This window comes from Ursus americanus, chromosome 25 (genome assembly GCF_024610735.1).
Source record: "Ursus americanus isolate L20-20 chromosome 25, mUrsAme1.1.p, whole genome shotgun sequence".
NCBI classification, from domain to species: Eukaryota; Metazoa; Chordata; class Mammalia; order Carnivora; family Ursidae; genus Ursus; species Ursus americanus.
In genome coordinates this window covers 30,327,949-30,351,238 of record NC_142151.1, presented here as the reverse complement: position 1 = coordinate 30,351,238, position 23,290 = coordinate 30,327,949, and the positions used below count along the sequence as shown (strand labels likewise).

The 23,290-nt window shown below is 37.8% G+C and overlaps 1 protein-coding gene across 1 annotated transcript in view; it reads left to right on the top strand.

Moving 5' to 3' along the window:
* The window catches only part of PKP2 (plakophilin 2), an 87,975-nt gene that overhangs the window by 52,009 nt on the left and 12,676 nt on the right, over window positions 1–23,290 (top strand). The window contains exons 7-9 of the mRNA XM_087855771.1: window positions 15,185–15,302; window positions 16,162–16,326; window positions 17,217–17,390. Coding sequence (XP_087711897.1) covers window positions 15,185–15,302; window positions 16,162–16,326; window positions 17,217–17,390 — 457 coding nt within the window. The remainder of the gene's footprint in view (window positions 1–15,184; window positions 15,303–16,161; window positions 16,327–17,216; window positions 17,391–23,290) is intronic.

Here is a 23,290-nt window from a genome sequence, read left to right as displayed (position 1 = left end):
CACCAGTCTGTTCTCTGTTATCTATGAGCTTGTTTTTATTGTTGTTGTTGTTGTTAAGTAATCTCTGTACCCAACGTGGGGCTCAAACTCACAACCCTGAGATCAGAAGTCACGTGCTCTACCAACTGAGTCAGCCAGGCACCCCTATGACATTGGTTTTTATTTTTGTTTTGTTTTGTTTCTTTTAGATTCCATTTATAAATTAGATCATACAGTATTTGTCTTTCTCTGATTTATTTCACCTAGCATAATGCCCTCAAGGTCCATCCATGATGTTGCCGGTGGCAATATTTCATTCTTTGTTATTGCTGAATAATATTCTACATGTCTATACAAGATTTTATCCATTCACTTATCGATAGACACTTAGCTTATTTCCATTTCTTGACTATTATGAATAATGCTTCAGTGAACATGAGAGTGCATATATCTTTTCAGGTTAGTGTTTTGTTTTCTTTGGATAACTACCCAGAGGTGGAATTGCTGAATCATATGGTAGTTCTATATTTAATTTCTTGAGGAACCTCTGTAATGTTTTCCATAGTGGTTGTGCCAAATTAACATTCCCACAGACACTGCACAAGGTTTGCCTTTTCTCCATATCCTCACCAACACTTTTTATTTCTTGTCTTTTTGAGGATAGCCATTCTAACAGGTGTGAAGTGATATCTCCATGTGGTTTTGATTTGCATTTCCTTGGTGATTAGTGATGTTGAGCATTTTTTCATGTGCCTGTTGGCCATCTCTGTATCTTCTTTGGGAAAATGTCTGTTCAGATCTTCTGCTTATTTTTTAATCAAATTGTGTTTACTATTGTATGTTCTTCATATATTTTGGATGTTAACCCCTTATCAGATATATGATTGCAGGTATTTTCTCCCATTCCACAGGTGAGCTTTTCATTTTGTTGATTGTGTTCTTTGCTGTGCAGAAGCTTTTTTAGTTTGATATCATCCCACTTGATTATTTTTGCTCTTGTTACCTTTTCTTGTGGTGTCAGACCCCAAAAATAATCACCAAGATTAATGTCAAGAAGCTTACTACCTATGTTTTCTTCTAACATTTTTATGGTTTCAGGTCTTATATTCAAGTCTTTAATCCATTTTGAGTTAATTTGTGTGTATGGTATGAGATAGTGGTCCAGTTTCATTCTTTTGCATGTGGCTGTACAGTTTTCCCAGCACCGTTTATTAAAGAGACTTTCATTTCTTCTTTCCCCACTTTCCCCAAGTATTCTTGACTTCTTTGTTGCAAATCAGTTGACCATTTATGCTCAAGTTTCTTTCTGGGCTCTTTATTCTGTTGCAATGATCTATGTGTCCACATGCTGTTTTGGTTACTATAGATTTGTAATACAGTTTGAAATCAGGGGGTGTGATACCTCCAGCTTTGCTCTTCTTTCTCAAGAATGCTTTGGCTATTTGGGGTCTTTTGTGATTCCATACAACTTGTAGAACTGTTTGTTCTATTTCTGTGAAAAATGCCATTGGAAATTTAATAGGAATTGCATTGACCCTGTAGATTGTCTTGAGGTAAAATGGACATTTTAACTATATTAATTCTTCCAATCCATGAGTATGGTATATCTTTCCCTTTATTTATGTCTTCAGTTTGTTTCATCAGTGTCTTATTGTTGTTAGTATACAGGTCTTTTGCCTAATCTCTCTCTCTCTCTCCAGGGGGGGGAAAAAAAAGATTTAATCAAAATTAGGCAACCCATGAGAGGTCAGAATATATTCTGCCTTTTGATATTTTCTCTAGTTACACTTCATTTTTTGAGGGAATCTAGATGGTAACTAAGAGAATTTATTATGGTAAAATGTTTATCTTATCTCCATAGTTAATTACACATCATATCAAATGTCAATTTTGTGTAAACTTTTATGTTAGCTACTGAGAATTTCACAAAGATGAATAAGAAAATCCTTAGGGAACTGTTAACCCAGCAGGAGCTGCAGATGAGCAAAGGAATGAGAACACAGCTTACAATGAAATATGTTAGAGCAGTGGCTCCTGGAGTATTAGCATCTGGATCACCTGGAACCTGTTAGAATCCTCAAGTCCCACCCCGGACCTTCTGTATCAGAAACTCTCGGCGTGGGTCCCAGCAATCTAGTTTTAACAAGCCTTGCAGGTGATCCTGATGTAGCCGAATTATGAGAGTCATGGTGTTAGAGGTACAAGGGATGTGCTGCAGGAATGCAGAACAAAGGACCATTCACGCCAGCAGAGTGGAATCAGAAAGACAGTATAGAAGAGGTGCCAAATGAACTAGGCCTCAGTGGATTATTTCAATAGAAATTCTCTAAGGACTAGGGACTCAATCCTTGAACAGGAGAAGAGGTGCCTAAATGGTCTCTTTGAATCCATCTTCTGTACAGTTAACTAGAACTGCTTTTTTATTGCACTTTTGATCTAATAGCACATTTTGATCTATTTAAAAACATTTTGCATCTCAAAATTTCTCTGTAGCTCCCATTGCCTGACTGTGTGACATCAGAGCTCTTAAAATATCAGGACTCTTTCAACTCAAAATGAGATACTTACCTCAAATTCGATAAAGCTAAGTAAGGATTCATTGGCTCATGAGATGTTGACAGTCACTTGTGGAAGTGAAGGAAGTGCACCAGGAACAATGACCTCAAAGGCTAGGACAGAAACTCAGCATCCATGGGACTCACTCTGTTTTTAAATTTATATCTTCTCTCCCCACTTGCTCTTCTTTTTCACATGTTGAGCTCATTGTCTACAAACAAGCCTGTGCATTCTTTTTATCTTTAATCCCTAACACCTAGCAAAGTTTCTGGCCTATAGTAAGCAAGTATAAAGTATTTGAATGAAAAAAATAAATGAAGGAGTGAGCATATGAAAATACATGATGAACTGAGTGAATAATCAAGTCTGGCGAGAGTATCAAATTTGGGATGAGAAGTAATGAAACAAGTTAGAAACATAGGCTAAGGTCAGATTGTGGGAACCTTGAAGGTCATGTTAAGGGGTTAATTTTTTCTTCTGTAAGCAAGATTAGCTACAGTGGGTGGATAGAAATATGATAAGTTCTGTGTGAAGAATAATATTAACAGGAAAGGTGTATTGAAAAGGTGAATAATATACTAAAGACAAAAGTGTTAGTTACAAAGCTTTTTCTGCTGTTTCCCCTTATGAACAAGGAATAAAAGACTTGGTTTGAGTGAAGCAGTGCCTTAGTCGACACACATTTTCCAGAAGATGTAATAGCTGAATACACTCCCATCAATATGACACCTTTTTAAACAGTGTTTGCAAAGCCAATCCAAACCACTGATCTGAACTACTTTTAGAAGGAGAATATAGCAAAAAATATACACAATTGAATGCCATAGTACATGCCTAAATATCTGTTCTTATTTCACCTGTGTATCTAATTCGCAATAATAATAGCTGACATTTATTGTGTTTTATGTTCTAGAAACTGTTCTGAATGCTTTATGAGGATTTTCTCAGTTTATTCGTACAGTAGCCCTTGTAAAGCAAGCTTTCCCCGTTTTATAGTTAAGGGGTTCAGAGAGGTTGATATTCCCAACATCATGCAGCTCGTAAGAGACAAAGCTGAATCAATTCAGGAAACCTGTCTCCAAAGCCTAGTACGTTCACACATTCATGTTTGTCACATTTCTACAGACTGTGCTGATGTGGATAAAACCTCTGCCCTTCACACGGCTTGGTAGGCCAACTTATAGTCACATTCAAGTCTTGTCAAGGGCATTGCATCTGTGTCTCATTGTTTTTGTTTTAGAAGTTCTATGCAAATGGAACTCTGTACTGCATTTCATATAAGCAGAGAAGATACAAAGGATGGAGCCTATGAAATGGGAGACATTTCCGGGAGAGGAGAGGGCATCGTAGGCAATGTCAGGTTTGATGTTGTCACAATGAGTATAAAAGTCACTAGGAGATGGCATGCAGAATGCAAGAAAAGACCTCTAGGGAACCTGTGATCAAATAGTCTCAATTTCCATAACAATAGAGGTGTCCGCTGAGTAGTTGCTTATTTATGACCACAGCTTCTCCAAACAGATTTTAAGACAGGTGTTGACTGGTTCTAACAAAAGTGAATCTTGCTGAATGAAAAGGTCATAAATGTTAGCAAATATCTTAATTGCTGTAAGTTTATTTGAGGTATTCTCTCCTGTAGAGCCAACAATGAATTGGCAACATGAGCAATATCTTTGGTACTGTGGTTGACTCAGGTTAGTGTAACTAAATTTTTTCAGTCTCCTTCGGAGAAAAACTGCATACACCAGTGACCTTTTTCCTTTACTAACTTGACACTGAGATCAGTTTTGAGAGGGACTTCCCTCGGTCTGCCTATAGCAGTGGTGTAGAGTGAATCTGCTCTGCGGGGGAGATGTTTGCTTTGTTCATGAACTTGAAGCAGGGACTCTGGCTCTGCCCACCTGGAGCGGGTACAGTGAGATTGCATTCACATAGGGGAACATGCAGAGTTTATCCTTCGAGAAGACCAACGCTGGCAGGTGCAGCCTATTTGTCAGGTATCAGATTATCTATAGGGTCAGCATCTGTCTGCAGCAGCATTTACCAGCATGGGTCTTGGTGCTTTCTTTAGGTTCCTTTGGAAATAACATGCTTTTCATGACTAAAGTTACTCACTGAAAGTTGATACAAATTTTGCAATGAGGAAAACATCTTAAACAATATTATGCTGGCAATAATGAGTAGTAAAATCCAAGTTAGGAGAGGAAAAATAAAATGGTATACTCCAGTTTGTGCTAGAGCCAGTGAAAGCAATTGTCAGCATCTCTTAATAACTCCACAAGCAGTGACATCATGTTGGTAGCTTGTAATCAGCCACGGTGGGAGTATTTACACTACAGAAATTGGCAAATGCTACAAGTCAGAGGTCTCCCCACTCCTTTGCCCCTAGAAAACTGATTGTTAAGTAAACATTTACCAGCACACCACTGGCACTGAATTTCTATTAGTTAATATTAAAACCAAAATGTAGGTAATTAGGGTAGAGGCATATTTTTTTCTATACACATCCCTTTTCAAAGAGGAGACAAATCCTTTGTTTTCTTGGAAGGTATTACAAAGCTTCAGCATTTTCCTTTTTTTTTTTTTTTTTTAATGGAGGAAACATGCTAAAATGCCCCATTCTTTTTTCTCCCCCCAGTTATTTTCATTTACTTAGGGCAAGAAGTGTAACAGTATTTGATATTTGATAATTTATTGCAATCACTAGGATACTCTTTCAGATATTTCAGATTCCAAAAGACTTATGTGACATTCATAGAATTGTAAATTACCAAAAAGCATGAGCTGCCTTCTTCAATTTAACACCTCTCCTACATACACACTCATTGTGATGAGCCCCTGCTTTTCTATTTAGTATAGGTAACTTCTTAGGAATTGATGTGACATGGCTGTCAAATCTGTATATTCCACCTCGCTGATTGGCACACCTTTGGAAAACCTTTGGATGTGACAAATAAAACCAATTATTATCAGGAGGAAGTTTCAAATTTCAACCAAAGATTTATCATTATTTCTCCATTCCTCCATGTCGTCCTCATGGCTTCTTCCTTCCCATTTCTTTCCTTCCTCCCATCTTTCCTCTCTTCCCTTGTCTTCCCTGAGTCTTTGTTCTCTTGAAGAAAAAGGGATGGAAACAACTTAGAGGTCAGAAATTAGAGTGCCTCCAGGTTCTGGTTGGACTTAAGTGGACCGGTATAAGACCATTGGGAATGATGGAAGCTGTCAGAGTAAAGAATGGGAAAAATATGCTTTTTCCAGGAGCAGTGATTCAGAGTTCTGGAAGACACTTCCGACCAAACACAAACACATCTCGGCAGCCTCTGTTAGCAGTCTCCTTCATTCTTGAAGAAATTGACAGTGACTCTCCCACAATTATAGGACCATTATCAGAAATTTGAGAAAGGAAACTAGCCCAGCTTTCTTTGGTATTTTACCATTTGGTCTGTCTTTCCTCTTATCTAACACTGTATTTGTTCCTTGAATGCCTGCTATATTCAAAGCACAGTTTTAATTTCTGAAATTTTCAAGGGGAATGGGACCTACCTCGCCCTGGAGGAACTCCAGGTTTAGTGGGAAAGACAGGCACCTGAAGGGAAAATCACAATCCATTTGATAAGAAGTATAAAAGGTATGAAAGACTGTTCTGGAGGCACTGAGTTGCCTAACTGTTGTTGCCTGAGCATTGGGAAAAATTAACTGGCAGTCACATTTAAGGAGCTCTTAAAGGATAAGTAGGTGTTTGAATGTCCCTCCCCATCTTCAGCTCTTCATTCTGTTACTGGTTCACCTCTATCATTATTCAATATAGTTATAAAGAGAAACTCATATAACATTGGCACCTTCATCATATCGCCATAACTGAAGGCCATCCTAGAATTTTGCCACTTTGCTTAGGATGATTTTTCTTATTCTTGTATTTTGTGCCTATAGATGCCCGTTAAAGAAGAGAAGCAATTGGTAATACATTTCTCTTGCAAGTTACTTAAACTTCATTTTCCCCCACATGTCATGGTGTAGTAAATGTGTTTTGATGAATGTATAATACATGTATTAAAATTTATAACTGTCTTAAAAGAAACTTCTGTTGTCACTTACCACTATAAATGTAACTGGGGTGGATTTGAGTGGTCTGATGAAGCAAACTACCTTTAGAAAGAAAAGCCGTAACTATTAATCTTGTTCCTAATTAGCCACAAGGTGAAGAGTAATGTCACAGGGTGGGAAAGGGGATCTTGAATATCAATATACCCACTCTCTGGAAAAAGAATGTCTCCATGTAAAATTTTAATGTATTCGAATACTTCTATCTTGTCCAATATATAAAAAAAAAACCCACAACATATCATGTTACTAATTTTCATTTTTTACACATATCTGCATATCAAACTTCAGAACTTTCCTGAGTCTGTATGTTCTTAATTGTATATTTTCATTCTATTTACTTGTGCTAATTCATCCCTTATTCGAAATACTCATGACAGAAGAGGATTTATTTGGTTTAGCCAAATACATGCCAAATGATTATTTAAACAATTAAGAATTTGATAATTAAGATACTTAATTAAATGAGGGTCTAATAATTTCCCTGAGTATCAAATAACAATTTTTTATGAGATTGTAGATCCAAAGCAGGTGAGAACTACATTTTAAAGCTATAATCTAAATGTAGTTCTTTATTTCTGGAAAATAATTTAATATAAAACTAGAAGAACGTTAGTTAAAATAGTGTAAACAATACCAAAACTTGATAGAAGTATTCACGTAATTCAACCTAAAGTATGATTTTCCAGAAATATAAAGACAATTGAACCATCAACTTCAAACACAGTTATTTGGTTAATTATTTAAACTCTTAATTTGATGTGTAAATATAGAAATATGAAGTCTGTTGTTGGAGAGGAAAAAATTTTCTCTACCCTTCAGAGTTCTTCTGGCTAGTTTAATAATCAAATTTGCTTAGATTAGCAAGAGAAAGTCTAACAAAAGCTTAATAACATGTATACCTCCTGTAAACATGGGAGAAACCAGGAAAATTGCATAACTCCGCAAAATGCCTAAAGCCATCACCCTTTTTTTTAAGATTTTATATAATTATTTGAGAGAGGGAGAAAGCACAAGTAGGGGGAGGGGCAGAGGGAGAGGGAGAAGCAGACTCCCCGCTGATGCACGGCTCCATCCCAGGACCCCAGGATCATGACCTGAGCCAAAGGCAGAAGCTTAATAGACTGAGCCACCCAGGCGCTCCAAGCCATCACCTTAAATATCATCTTCAGCTGAAGACAAAGATGTTGGGGGTGGGGAGTCAGTTAAGGGAGATTACCAGGCAAAGCACAATAAACAAGAATAAAGCTGTTATGCAGTTTTAAATCCATGCTTTCTCCTTTGATAAATTTCTAGAGATTTAGTCTTCCCTCTCTTCCTGATATAGCAGAGAGACACCCTTCCAAATGGAGATTTTCCTTACAAATTGTAAGAGAATGTAAATGTCTCTTACAAAAGGGTAACTTCCACTTGGTTGGCAGAACTTCTCCTGTGTTTGCTGTTTCCTAAAAATAACCAGCTTAAAATAGCATGTCAAAGAGGCTATCTTGGGGTGGCAAAATTTGCTCCCCTATACCATAAATAATGGAATTGGCAATATTTCTAGCAATGTTATACTATCAGTCATAATTGTATTTTATATGTTGTGTATTTCAGATATTGTGGGGCCAAGAATAGGCCACCCTAAGATGGGCCACTTTGACATGAAGATTATTTTGAGCTGAAGGCAATCAAGACCTTTGTGCTCAAGTGAAACTTATGCCCCTTCATTAACTACATAGAAAACTCTAAATTGGGAGTCTTTCCCAGAATAAGAGTAATTAGCAGAGGTAAATTTGATCCGAGTGTCCCCTCTGTATGGCAGGACAAACATCTAATTACCAAACATCTCTTCTTTTCACCCTGTGAATTGCATTCCTTTCTTCTGAAGTCCCAGGACTCTACCCCCTTATCCTCAGTTTAGAATAATATATATATCTCATTTTGCCTGTCTTTAGAATTTCCATGACTATGTGGATTCTCTGTACATATGCTATTTGATTTTCTCCTCTTAATCTGTTTCCTGTCAATTTGATTTTTAGTCCAGCCAGAAGGACCTCAAAGGGGACAGGAATTCTTGATCCCCAATAATATACAAACAAATGTCTAGTTTACTGAATTAAATCATTTTGTAAATTTCTCTTTAAGTAAATTTAAAAGATGTAAGCAGTATTTAAATGGATATTGGGGTGCCTAAGAGGTTCATTCAGTTAAGCATCTGCCTTCAGCTCAGGAATCCTGGGATCCAGCCTTATCAGGCTCCCTGCTCAGTGGGGAGCCTACTTCTCCCTCTGCCTGCTGCTTCCCCTACTTGTGCTCTCTCTCTCTCTCTCACTCTATCTTAAATAAAGAAATAAAATCTTTTTTAAGAAAAGTGGTATTTAAATGGATATATAAAATCTTGATTTAAAAAAATGATTGTTTTATAAGCTAAGTCTCTGGGGTTTTAGGTCATTGAAATCTCTGTTTGAAATCTCTCAACAGTAATTTAGTAAAGCAAACAAATCAAACATACAAACCAAGCAAACACTGCTGTGCCTACCCGATCACCCCTCTCTGATCTTCCTGAACCCAGTGTTCTTAAGAGTATAGGTCGAATTAGAATTGTCAAACAGCACAACTACAACCCTTGCAAATGTCTCAGTTCTTCAGACTAAATTTTCCACTATCCTATTCATGTCCTTAGCAGATAGGCTCAGATTAGGAGTCGTACTTCTTAGTAATAATATGACATTTCTCTTTGCCAAAGAAACTCTTTTTTCTTATCAATCAACACATAAATATTGACTACCTGCTTTGGGCTCAGCTGTGGGATAATTATTAAGGATACATAAATAGGACTAACATGGAGGAAGAAAAATCAATGAAGGTAACAGAAGAATAATTTTTATTATATCAAGAGGACTGTATTTGCCTGTTTTTCTGTATCAGTCAGTATGTGACTTGAGTCCTAAACAACAACAACAACAAAATTCCCAAGAATGACTTGTCAAGAATTTTTAAAGCATCCTTATGTTTGTTTTTTGAGGTGTAATCAACACATTAGTTTCATTACAACATAGTGATTGATATTTGTAGACATTGTGAACTGATCACCACAGTTAGTCTGGTTACCATCTGTCAGCTTATATAGTTAACAAAGATTTTTTTTTTTTCTTGTGTGAGACCTTTTCAGCTTTACTCTCTCAGCATCCTCCTATTTAAAAGTAATCTGTGTATGGCTTTAATTGGAAGCAGTTTATTTTTAACTACATCTTATGTCGCTGAAAATTTTTTTCCAAAAAAACTTTACTATCATCATAGAACTATTAAAAAATTTATAATTCATCATGATAAATAAAATGAGCAGGTTGATATATTTGGATAAAGCCCGGATGACTTTGTTGCTATCCTGTGGTTAAAATCTGTGCCTGTTTTGGAGTCGCAGACCATCTGAGCATCAAATGATTTTACTCTAAGCCTTAAGCATCTTCATCAATCCTTGTCTGGCATCCGAGACATCTCCTTTACGTGTCAAGAAGGTCATTCAAGTTCCAGTGGCTCCCGGGTATATTTTAAAAAGTAGTTTGCTGTTTATAATTGATTCAGAATGGAATTTGGCATTCTACCTTGAACAACCAGCTAAATCCAAAGGAAGTGACTGTTACCTACCAACCAGATGATTGCTGGCTTCATTGATTATTCAGAATGTTTTTGGAGGATCCAAAAAGTGCAGGAAAGCAAAACCAAAGGATTTTTAAGGATAGATTTTCTCCTCCTCTGCCTTCTGGTTTCTTGATGTGTAATAGATGCCGACATACTTTTGTTTGGTTAATGTTCCTTGTCCTGGAAGGAAAAAGATGTGTAGATGGGAGAGCTTTGTTCTACCTCCCAATGATGCTTCTGTTTGCAGACCGAACAGTTGACTTTGACTGATGTTTGCAGATACCTCCAGGAACTGACGTTGACTTTAGGGTAACAGACAAGCCCTTTTCTTGGCAAAGAGTTTTTGTCCCTCTGCCAGTTCAAATGAGGCTCCCTTTTTGTTCTGGGCCATAACAATCTGCCTCTGCTGCTTTCTCTGGGGTAATCACAGACAAGGCCCAACTGTCTGATAGATATCAGCTGAGACAAACAAAAGCCCAGACCTAAATCTCAAATAACAAGAGGAAGAAGGATGCCTCCTTATCCACCAGTCTCTTATCAAGTGCCTGTTGGGTCTTAGAATGGACTCTGACCAAGCACTTAGTGGACTAGGGCCTTATCGCACAGTTTACGATACACGATACTAGAACTCCTATAGTTGTTGGTGAACATGAAGATGTACCTACAGTATTTGTAAAACTGTCGAGATGATCCCTCCGTCAGGATGCTAGCTGGACCTTGAAGACTGGCCCCATAGGTAGTAGGTCTTGCATGTGATACACATGTAAACTGCGTTAGTAGGAAACTAACCTATTATCAGTAGATATTGCCCCATTTAAAAAAAAAAAAAAATCTCTGCCTCTTAGAATTACTTGGTGGTGAAGTGTCTTGAAAAGATTCACTTTAACCATATTATTGTGTTGTCTGCCATTCTCATCTGGTAAGTAATTATAGCCTTTAACTTTATTTGTTTTAATTCCAGTATAGTTAACATGCAGTGTTCGTTTCCCCAAGCTAGTTGACCATACACCACACACAGAGCTTTGGACGTTCTGTGTTATAACAAACCTCCTTTCGGTGCTGGCCAGCCAGCTGTAACAGCATGCCTGCATGCAGCCACACACATAACTTTTTATGGAAGGGCCAGTAAAAATCCTACTAGAAGCAGGTAATTACGATTTTCAACAAGAGTCACAGGTCAGGATTCCAAATGAAATTTTAGCATGCCCTAATTTGGAGAATTTTGTGAAAATTACAGATAACGGTATTTGTAAAGTGCCTGCTATAATGTCTGTCACACACACTAAGTTGCAGTTGTCTTTATCATTTGACATTGTCCATTCTTTGGTTTGCCCTATAAATTTAAGGTTTAGTCACCCTGTCATTAATCTTAACGAAGACATTCCATTCTTCTTTTAATTATAGCAAGGTTCTGGGTGCTTAGTTTTCTTTTCTCCTTTTCATTATGACACTCAGGAATGTGTGAGATAAGTGGTCCTAGAGAGAGTCATGAATCAGTGATTTGCTTTTAGATTAAACACCTGAATCTTCCTAAATCTGTAAAGTTTTGTTTAGAGACATGCAGAGGTTCAGATTCTATTTTTTCCCACCCTTCGCAAGTCCTATTACTAGAAAAAGTCTTCTTCATGTCAAGCATAAGTAACTGATCAAGCTGTTGTCCTCCTACTCTGGCTCAGGGAAGGTGAAGAGCTCCAAAACAATCCTGCCTTTGTGTGAAGAGTTTATACTCCCCACTTCTCCCTTCTCGGGAGGCCTGGGCCACCAGCCTCCAACCCCGGTCCAAGGATCTGGTTTTTAAAATTCAGTGTACAACGGCATACATATTTTAGCTTCCTGGAAGTTGCCCACATATTTACTCAGACTTTGGCTAGATTATACCTCTGGAAGTAAAACCATCATCTAATTGAGTTAAAATTATAGACACCTGGGGCGCCTGGGTGGCACAGCGGTTAAGCGTCTGCCTTCGGCTCAGGGCGTGATCCTGGCGATCTGGGATCGAGCCCCACATCAGGCTCTTCTGCTATGAGCCTGCTTCTTCCTCTCCCACTCCCCCTGCTTGTGTTCCCTCTCTCGCTGGCTGTCTCTATCTCTGTCGAATAAATAAATAAAATCTTAAAAAAAAATAAATAAAATAAAATTATAGACACTAAATTAAACATTTCTAATATATTCACTGGTAGCTCTGATAATCAATTTTTATTGAGTAGTGTGTTTGCTCATTCTCTTTTACTTTTCAAGAAGATAATTGTTTCCGTATATTGATATTTGATATTGTTTCATTTGTAACTTGGGGAGATTTTTCATATGAAACCTCTTTTGGGCTATGTATAGGAAATAGTTATAAATAAATATTTCTCAGGATTTGAGAGAGACATTGTAAAAACTTCTATTCTGCCTAAGATTAGCCATGGTAATTCTCTGATTCCCACAAACTTAAGTAGTACTGGCTATTGAAAAAAATATTTTAGTGCCTTAAGATAGATATATCACTTTAATAATTACTGCTTGTTTGCAGAGTGGTTCAATAACAAATTCCTTTCTGACTAGTGACTTCTATTCATGGATATAGCGCTATAAAATAATCCACCCTTATCGTTCATATTTCTGGCCCGTTGAGTAAGGTAGGAACTATGTTTGATATGCAGGAGCAAATACTAAAGCAGTGGGGTTGCACTTTCTGTCAACAAAGGTATCAACTGCCAGAAAACCCTGATAAGTCCCATTTCAAGCAAGTAGAGTCTGGATAATACCAAACTACGAGACAGGAGTCCGTGCTTGTGAACTGGCAGTACCACCAAAGCGAATTACCGTTCGCACCCAAAATAAACACCCTGAAGTTTTTAACAAAGCTAGGTCATCCATCTGCAAGGTATGTGGCGGGTTTAGCTAGTGAGAAACCTTTTGATTTGTCAAAGCAGTTTTAAACTACTGCCATTTCTCCAAGCCAGAGGTTGAAAAGGTCAAGGGGAAGCTTTAAAACATGCGATAACGTTGTCTTGGAGTTGGGGGACATACGGTATTTGCTAAGCAAATGGCAGAGTGAATGAATGCTGATGAGGTGCTCTATTCTGGAGTCGCCCCTGAGAACAGCATAAAGAACAGCTCTCCTGTTCCGACTTTACCACTACTATGCTGTCACCGGGGAAAGTAACTTCAACTCTTCGCACCTCCGTTTCTCCATGTGTAAAATAAGATGACTGGAAAAGACGCTTTTTTCAGTCTCTGTCAGGCTTCTTCAGAGAATAGATACAGGATCTTGGTTCAAATGATCATTTCTTGAGAAAAAAACTATAGTAAAAATGGTTTGATTTACAGTTTATAAACCCATGCGTCGTCTTTTTTTAATGGACAAAGTGTCAGTTTTTCAGGTACGGTAAAAATTAAATAAGGAGGCAAATCTTTAGTTGGAATAGTCAAATGAAAACCAAAGTCACAAAGGATTTTGTTAAAATTAAAAGTTCATGGTATCAATCCACAACCATTAAATTGTTAGGATAGCCTTAGTTTAAGTATATTAGTCTCATCTCCTCAACTATTAGGTTGAATCATGAAACTGCATCTCTGTGGGTTTAAAACGGTCTTCTGTCGTCGAGTTCATCCTATAGATGTGATTTTCATGGGAGCAGGGGTACAATGCTGTGTGTTCCTTTCTTGATACCATGCTGGGTACATTTGTTCTCTGATATAGTATGTATCGAAAGCAGTATTTTGGGGCAGAAAGTCTTTTTGAAATCACTTAATGCAATATATTACTTTAAAGATGAAGAAAATTAGACCCAGAAAGTTCTCAGAATTGTAGTTCTTTTGATGTTCAGAATGACAGAGGCATTAGAAACAAAAACTTTTGAATATACTTTGAATACTCTACGTATCAGTTAAAAAAAAAATACTGGTCTGATACATTTTATAGGAATAGTTCTTAGCGATTAAAGTTAACAAAAGGCAGTAAGTAAGGATGGTTCTCAAAATTCTAAAAATCTGAAGGTGCTGTTCTTTTACCATTTTTGTTGACAGAGGTATTAACATTTTTGAGGAAAACTTTTTTTGATTGTTAATGCTAACAAAATCTTAATCCAGAGGATCACCATCGTCATCATCATCATCATACTAGAAAATAAACATGATCTGAATATGAAATTCGATCCCCGAATAAATTACTTTGCTGTATTTGATAAGTTTCAATTCTCTATAAGGAAGCAGCCTCCACTTGTAGATGTAGTTACTATTTATAGAAAGGTGTCATGGCCTCGCAAAATTAGAAATAGACTAAGTGCAAAGATATTTGTAGGTCATGCTTTTGCCTTAGGTCTTACACACTGTGGAATTTCGCATTCTTGTCACATCTCTCTGCCGTTTTAATTATAGAATCATCACATTTTAGAAAATCTGGTTTGATATTTGTCAATAATTGTTTACACTGAAAGCTATATAACCCCAAAATAATAGAGTCCAACATTACGTCTTTACAAATGAGGAAACTGAAGCCCAGAGAATTTAAGTCACTTTAAGTTACTTTGAGTTAAGACACCAAACAGGTTGGGACTTGGACATCTAGTATACTGCTACATTGAGTGTGTCATTTATTTTCTTAGTTGCAAAGTGTTTGCTTCATATTTACCCTCTCAAAAACAGATTGCAGATTAAGGAAATGATGTTGTGACTTTGGTGCTTGGAGTGAAGTAGACAGAAAGGTTTTATTGACACGACGGCATACTATAGGAATATAGCTAGAGGTTGTGTCCAGATACGATGACCGTCGGGCAATTGATAATGAACTGACCCCAGGACTTGTCTGCCACGCTTTTACAAATTTGTCAGTTTTCCAAACACTTGGAAGAAGCATCAATCAAATAAAGCTTTGAAACAAAGGCCTATTAGATACGCAGCTTAAGTCTTATGGTTGGTTGTCTGTTTTTCCTGATAGAAACATGAGTTCAGCAGGCCCTGATGGGAGGAAAGTGATGAGAAGGTGTGACGGACTGATCGACTCCCTGGTCCATTATGTCAGAGGAACCATTGCAGACTATCAGCCAGATGACAAGGTGATTCGTGTGTTAAATACCTCTCATTTTAATTACTTACTTTGTCTTACTAAGATGCCTCAGAGAATTCTGGAAGCATTCTGTTTGGGTTTAGCTTTATTCATTAACTCACTTGCTAAGCTTAAGATTCCCCATCTATGCTTAGAAATATTAATATCTACCTAACCCCATTTTTCTGTCTACTTTCCAGACCCAAATTTACAACTACCTGTTTAACAACTCTGTGTAGATATTTGAAAGGAGCCCAAGTGCTCCATGTGCAATAACGAACTTAAATTCATTTCTTCCCTTATTCCCAAACTTACTCCTTCTCTGAATAATCCTTCTTAATAATTATCCCCATCCACCAAATAAAACAGAAATTTGCATAATCTCCAACTGCCTGCCTTCCTTCACATCCTGTATCCATCAGGCAGCAAACCATGTGCGTTCCACCTTGGAAACACCCCCCAGTTGGTTCACTCCTCCCTGGTGCTGCTTCTACTGCCCTGGGTTGTGTATCTTTCATATTTACCATGCAGTAGCCTCCTGACTGGTCCTACGAACAGTTCTGGTTTCCAGCTCCACATGGCTACTAAATTACGTATCTTAAAATATGGAATCATCGGAACACACTCTTAGAAGTAAACTAGAAAGGCTCTCCGGTGGTTTGAGAAATTCAGCCTCTTCTTCTTAGCATTGTGCTCGTGACTATTTATGATCTAGCCACACTCATTCGACTCCCCCGGGCACAGTCGAGCACACCCCACGGCATCCACTAAACTGTGTAAAATCTAAAGGCGCAGGAAGTCCTGGGATAGCACACCTGCAAAGGGGTGTCTGTATGTGTATGATCACTGCTCACGTCCTGTTTTCTCAGGCCACGGAGAACTGTGTGTGCATTCTTCATAACCTCTCCTACCAGCTGGAGGCAGAGCTCCCGGATAGATATTCCCAGAGTATCTATATCCACAACCGGACTATGCAGACTGACAGCAACAGAAGTATTGGGTGTTTTGGCAGTCGAAGCAGGAAAATAAAAGAGGTATACTGGGAGGACTTTGAAAGAAAAATTATGTATGTGTGTATTTCTGAGTACTTAGTATATGTCAGGCACTTTTTTAAGTTGTTTTAATCCTTACATCAACCTTAAGAGGTGTATTATTAATATCCTCATTTATTGACAAGTTAACAGAAGTACAGAATGGCTAATTAATTTTCCCAGAAAAATCCAAGAAATTAGTAGAGGGGACAGAATTCAATCCCAGGTGGTCTGTCTCCAGATTTGCACTGTTAGCCACCATATCATACTGCTATCTGCTCTATAAGTTAGGAAATAAGCTTAATGCAGCATAGCCAATGGTGTATAAATTGCTTAACATTAAAAGCAACCCTTATGTTTGGCTCTGGGTATCCTAAAAGTATATCCATACAAAGGAATACTGTCCATACTGGCATTCCATGAAAACTGGAAGAATGTAACCTCTCCTATTCCTCAGACTATCATGGTACATATTTGTGAACTTGGAGAGCAACTGGTAAATTTAGAATCCTGATGTTATCCCAGACAACTTAACAAGACTGAGGGAAGAGGCCTGTTTTTCTTATCTCTACAGTGGTTGTGACTAATTTAGCTTTTAGCTTAACAGCAGCCTGAAAACTATTCTAGAACAGCCTATCCTTCATGCTTGAGTTTTCTCTTACTATGAAATGTAAAGTTGGGTGTTGTTAAGGAGAAATAGACATTATGAGCTAAAAGTTAACTGATTGGAAATCATACATATTTGTTTTTTCATTTCCATATCAGGGGCTTGTTATTATGCAAATTGTCAGTCTCTCTAGACTAGATGGTATTTCTGGTCCCTTAGTTTGGGTGCGGAATTGTAGAAATCACTTGAAGGCATTAATTCTGGATTTCACTGTGTATGTGGTTAGCAATATCAGGACATGCCAATGCCAGAAGAAAAGAGCAACCCGAAGGGTGTGGAATGGCTGTGGCATTCCATCGTCATACGGATGTATTTGTCCTTGATCGCCAAGAGTGTCCGAAACTACACTCAGGAAGCATCCTTGGGAGCTCTACAGAATCTCACAGCAGGAAGTGGACCAGTGAGTATCACCCTGTTCTTCTGCTTTTTAAAAATAATGACATTGTAGGACATACGTATCTACATTAGGTTCAGAGATGAGACAGTGAAGTAAGAGCAAAAGTTTTCTCTCTTTAGTCAAGACAGTTCTCAGTAATTGCCAGCAAGACGTCCAGCTTTCTAGGACTTTCAGCCTCAATTTCTGCAGAGCCACATCAGGCTGTGAGTGAAAGACTCCTAGATATTTATTTTAGAACTCTTTCAATTATATGTCTCTGAATCCTACCTAAAGTGGCCTGGGCAAAAAAGAGGAATGTCTTGGCTTATTTAACTGGAAAGTCAAGGTGGGTCTTCTTTCTGTCATGGTGGGTAGGTGCCCCAGCAATTGTAATTATAACTCTATCTCTGGGTTCTCTCTTCCCCTTTTTTATTTTCAAAGGCTCCTCTCATATGATAGCAAAGGTCACCAATGATTCCAGACTTTCATTTTATCCAGTCCAGTGTCCCCAACAGAAAAGAAACTACTATTTTCTCAATAGCTCCATTTGGAACTCAAGAAATGAGTCTACTTGCTCATATCTGAAGCAATACCTGTGGCTAGGAGCCTGGGATGTTGTGACTGTCCAGGTCTGGGTGATGTGCCCACCTGTGAATTTCAGGGGCATAGGTTTAAGCAGGCAGGGTCACTGCCACTGGGACCACATGGACTGGAATGCTAAAGGAGCGGCTCATTACCAGAAGGAAGAATGAGTCCTGGCCAGGCAAAAACAACAGATGTCCACTGTGTATGGAGTTGGAGAGGACATCTGTGCTTTACATCCCAGAAATTCAACTACAAAATAAAGAGCTGCTTCTCTTCCTGATGCACTTACTTTATACCAGCAAAGTCAAAATATATAAAACAGTAAAAGCTTATTCCCCTCCCCATGTATTTTACACCTCACTACATAGTTAGGGATTCTATAAATATTTAGTTATTTGAACTAAGCTTATATTCTTTATCTTGATCATGAAGTTAGAATAAACCCCCTCACACATAAAATTGTTCATTGTATGTCCAGTTTCCAATTATCCATCCCCACAGAGAGAAGTACTCTTATGGATAACAAAAATAGTATTTTTTTTTTTTAAAGATATATTTCAATACTTTTTTTTTTAAAGATTTTTTTTTTTTTTTTTTTATTCGACAGAGATAGAGACAGCCAGCGAGAGAGGGAACACAAGCAGGGGGAGTGGGAGAGGAAGAAGCAGGCTCATAGCGGAGGAGCCTGATGTGGGACTCGATCCCACAACGCCGGGATCACGCCCTGAGCCGAAAGCAGACGCTTAACTGCTGTGCCACCCAGGCGCCCCAAAAATAGTATTTATTTTTGAGAAACCATATTCATTCTTTAATGTATTTACACAGAAGCTTGCTGTGTTTTGAACAAAATTGTGAAACACTAAAACCAGTATTTCTCTTATCTCAGCACTGTGGTTAAGAATATGACCAAACGTAGGGCACCTGGCTGACTCATTCAGAGGAGCATGGGACTCTTGATCTTGGGGTTATAAGTTTGAGCCCCATGTTGGGTGTAGACATTACTTAAAATCTAAAAGAAAGAAAGAAAGAAAGAAAGAGAGAGAGAGAGAGAGAGAGAGAGAGAGAGAGAGAGAGAGAGAGAAAGAAAGAAAGAAAGAAAGAAAGAAAGAAAGAAAGAAAGAAAGAAAGAAAGAATATGACCAAACTTTCATCTCTTTGATTTTCTGCAAAATTTACTTGTGCACAGAGAGGAGGGAACAAGAAACTACCAGGGAGCCCTGAATGATGCACAGTCATCATACCTTCTCATTTTCCCGTGCGAGGTTTCCCAAAACTATTTCTTTCACTTTCCCAAACTACAGAAGCCCTCTTACTAACTCTCAGCCAACTTAAAAGAAAATGTCAGGAATTAAGTGGTGTGCGTGTATGTGTGTGCATGTCTGAGTTCCCTGTGCTGAGTATGGTTCAGTATGAGCTGACCCTTTAAGCCTGCATTTTAGCCTCTTCCATTCCAAGATCTCGCATGGAATCCAAACAGTCCAGAGGTGTTTCCATGTTCCCAAGGATTGAAATATTTGTGCCACTTAAGTTCTGAATACATAGTTTATTACCTAGATCTTAAGTTCCTTCGTTCATTTTTTGAGCGCCTCCTATGTAGCAGGTACTAACTAGCATAGTGCTAAGTAGGTAGCTGTGAATAAGACAAAATCCCTGTGGTAGGTAGTAATCTAACTGGGATGAATAAATAAACAGAAATCTAAGGTACCAGGACATTCCAAGTCCGAAAGGAATCTAAGCATTGGAAATATCTTCATAACTGTCCTAATTGTGTCCATTTAAAATCATACCTAATATTAAACCAGTCTGGTCCCCTGAAAGGAGGCCTACACTGACCTGGTATCATCTATACTCAGAGTTGTTAAGAGTTAATTTGACTGGAGATATATAGGAGAAAATCATTAGCACCATGGGACAATTATATGTTCTTTAAAGTTACAAGATGCTTTTTATTAAAATTTTGATATATATAAATATATATCTATACATATATCCTTTCTAATCATTACTTTTCCTATTTTTGTTATGCTTAAATAGTATGATAAAAAAATACTTGTTTTTTATAATTTCTAAAAAGAATCACTGAATAGAAAAACACAAAAAGCAAGGCATTTAAAATTGTTCAGAGAAAGCATCCAGTCCATTAACCTTGTGTTCATAACTGAGATAGCCCTAGCAGTTGATGGCCATGTGCCTGAAATGGCAAAGAACCTAAAGTAAAATAGATAGCTTCCTAAAAGATAGGTTATGTAATTTAAGTATTAAATTATGACTGATTTCTAGTCAGTAAAACTACATTAATAAAATTTATTGGTTCAGATAAAGTGGTCATTCTAATAATAAATAAGGAAAGAGAAAGAATTAATAAAATTTACCCATTTAGCAAACTCTGTAAGTACAGTATAAATTAAAAGTACATTATAAATCAAAGGATTAAGGTACAAAAAAAGAAAGAAAAGATTAAGGTACAAACTTGCGATTAGAAGATAAATAAGTCCCGGGACGCCTGGGTGGCACAGCGGTTAAGCGGTTAAGCGTCTGCCTTCGGCTCAGGGTGTGATCCCGGCATTCTGGGATGGAGCCCCACATCAGGCTCCTCTGCTATGAGCCTACTTCTTCCTCTCCCACTCCCCCTGCTTGCGTTCCCTCTCTTGCTGGCTGTCTCTATCTCTGTCAGATAAATAAATAAAATCTTTAAAAAAAAAAAAAAAGATAAATAAGTCCCAAGGATGTAATGCACAGCATGGTGACTATACTTAACAGTACTGTTTGATTTGAAAGTTGCTGGGAGAATAGATCTTAAAAGTTCTCATCAGAAGAAGAAAAAAAAGTGTAATCATGTGCAGTGATGAATATTAATTTATTGTAATTATTTTGCAGTATATAGGTATATCATATCATTATGTTTTACACTCAAAACTATTACAATGTATGTTATATGTCAGTTATGTATCAATAGCAATAAGTTAAACATCACATAGTCAAAGTTAAAAGTCATTGAAATAACCATTTTTCAAATTTCTAAAACACTTTAAAAATATTTAATATCTGTTGGAAAAAAACAAAACATATCCCTTACCTTCAGACCTTACTGGAAAACAAGTACTAACAGCAATGAGATTTAAATATGAAAGACAAAACAATAAAGCCTGTGGAGGAGTATCTTCATGCCCTGGAATAAGACACAAAGGGGACTACTATGAAGTACGTATTTTATAAACTGACTACATTAAAATTAATAACTTATGCTGTTATGCTATCAAAAGACATTGTTAAGACAGTAAAAAGGCAAATCACAGAGTAGAAAAAGATTTTTGCAACATATATAAATAACAAAGGTTGGTGTCTAGAAAATATAAAAAAACTCATCAAGTTAACAATCAAAAGGTAACCCAATAGAAATGAGCAAGAGACTTGAACAGGCCCTTCACAAAAGATAATATAGACATGGCCAATAAACATTTGAAGAGGTGCTTAAAACCTCATTAGTAATCAGGACAATATGAACTAAAATGTTATTTGCAAATAGTTGACCAGCTTATTAATAGTCATTCTCACATATTTCCTAGAGCTGGAATAAAAAAATCTCTATTTGGTAAATCTGTTTACTTTCCTTTTTGAGCAAATTGTAAAGACCGTCGCACTTTGGACTTTCTCATTTCCCTCAATGAATCAGAATTAACAAGACTAATATGCCATGCTTTCCCCTCGTTGATTAAACATCTTTTGAGGATCCAGACTTCATCAGGACTTGTATGTTTCAATGATTTTTTTTTTTTTAAGATTTTATTTATTTGACAGAGAGAGACACAGCCGGCGAGAGAGGCAACACAAGCGGGGAGTGGGAGAGGAAGAAGCGGAGCAGGGAACCCAGTGTGGGGCTTGATCCCAGGACCCTGGGATCATGCCCTGAGCCGAAGGCAGACACTTAACGACTGAGCCGCCCAGGCGCCCCAGAGGGAGAAACAGTCTTCCCACCAAGCAGGGGGCCCAATGTGGGGCTCAATTCCAGGACCCTGGGATCATGACCTGAGCCAAAGGCAGACGCTTAACAGCTGAGCCACCCAATGATTTTTTATATATACTAACACCAGAACCCTTTATCATATATAAGAATATATCATTAGGTGGTATAGTATAATATACATACAAAGCAAGATTTCAATTTTAAAAGCATCTTATATCTTAAAGCAAAAATTTTAAGAAATAAATACCTTGTGACTTTTTTTTTTAAAGATTTTTATGTATTTATTTATTTATTTGAGAGAGAAAGAGAGAGGGGGGGAGTACAGGGAGGCAGAGCAGCAGGCAGAGAGAGAGGGAGAAGCAGGCTCCCCGTTGAGCAGGGAACCCGATGTGGGGCTTGATCCTGGGATCCTGGGTCATGACCTGAGCTGAAGGCAAATGCTTAACTGACTGAGCCACCCAGGTGCCCCTACCTTGTGACTTTTTAATACATCTTGATATCCTGAGATGATAGTAAATCTTTAGGAAAACTTGATAACATATTATTCATATGGTTCAGTTCAATAAACATTTACATAGGACCTCTCATGTTCTAGGCACCATACAAGGCCTTGAGGGGGGAAAAGTGATGGATAAGGTCCATGTCCTCCTTTAAAGGAGCTTGTGTTCTAATAGGAGAGAGAGCAGTTTAGTATAGCTATAGCCTAGAGAATCAGTAATGATAAGGAAAGAGAGGAAAGTGGATGCCAGGCCATATGAAGACATCTGAAAATCATTCTGGAGACAATGGAGAGTCACTGCAGGGCTTAAACCTGAGGAGGAACATAATCAGATTAAATTTTAGGAGGAGCATTCTGGTGTAAGGCTTTGAAGCCCCAACAGGCAGTTTAGAAAGTTGACTGGCAACATTTGGTTCCTAGTGAAGACTGGAGACCATAAATTTGCAGAAATATCCTTCCACAGGGGTACCCAGGTGGCTCAGTTGGTTAAGCGTCTGCCTTCAGCTCAGGTCACAATCCCAGGGTCTTGGGATTGAGCCCCGCATCGGGCTCCCTGCTCAGGGGAGAGCCTGCTTGTCCGTCTCCTTCTGCTGCTCCCCCTGCTTGTGCTCTCTCTCTCTCTCTCTCCTTCTCTCTGTCAAATAAATAAATAAAATCTTTAAAAAAATAAAAAATAAATAAAACCTTTAAAAAAAAAAGTATCATTGCACAAATGCACTATTTACTCTAGCAGTATTTGGTGGCCAAGCATAAAATCAGTTTTGCAGTTTTAATGGGTGGGTGGAAATAAGCTGGGATGACAGAGAGCGAAGGGTATCGAAAGATAGTTTTTGATGTGTTGGTTCATGTACCTTAGTCTAAATAAGAAAGAAAGGT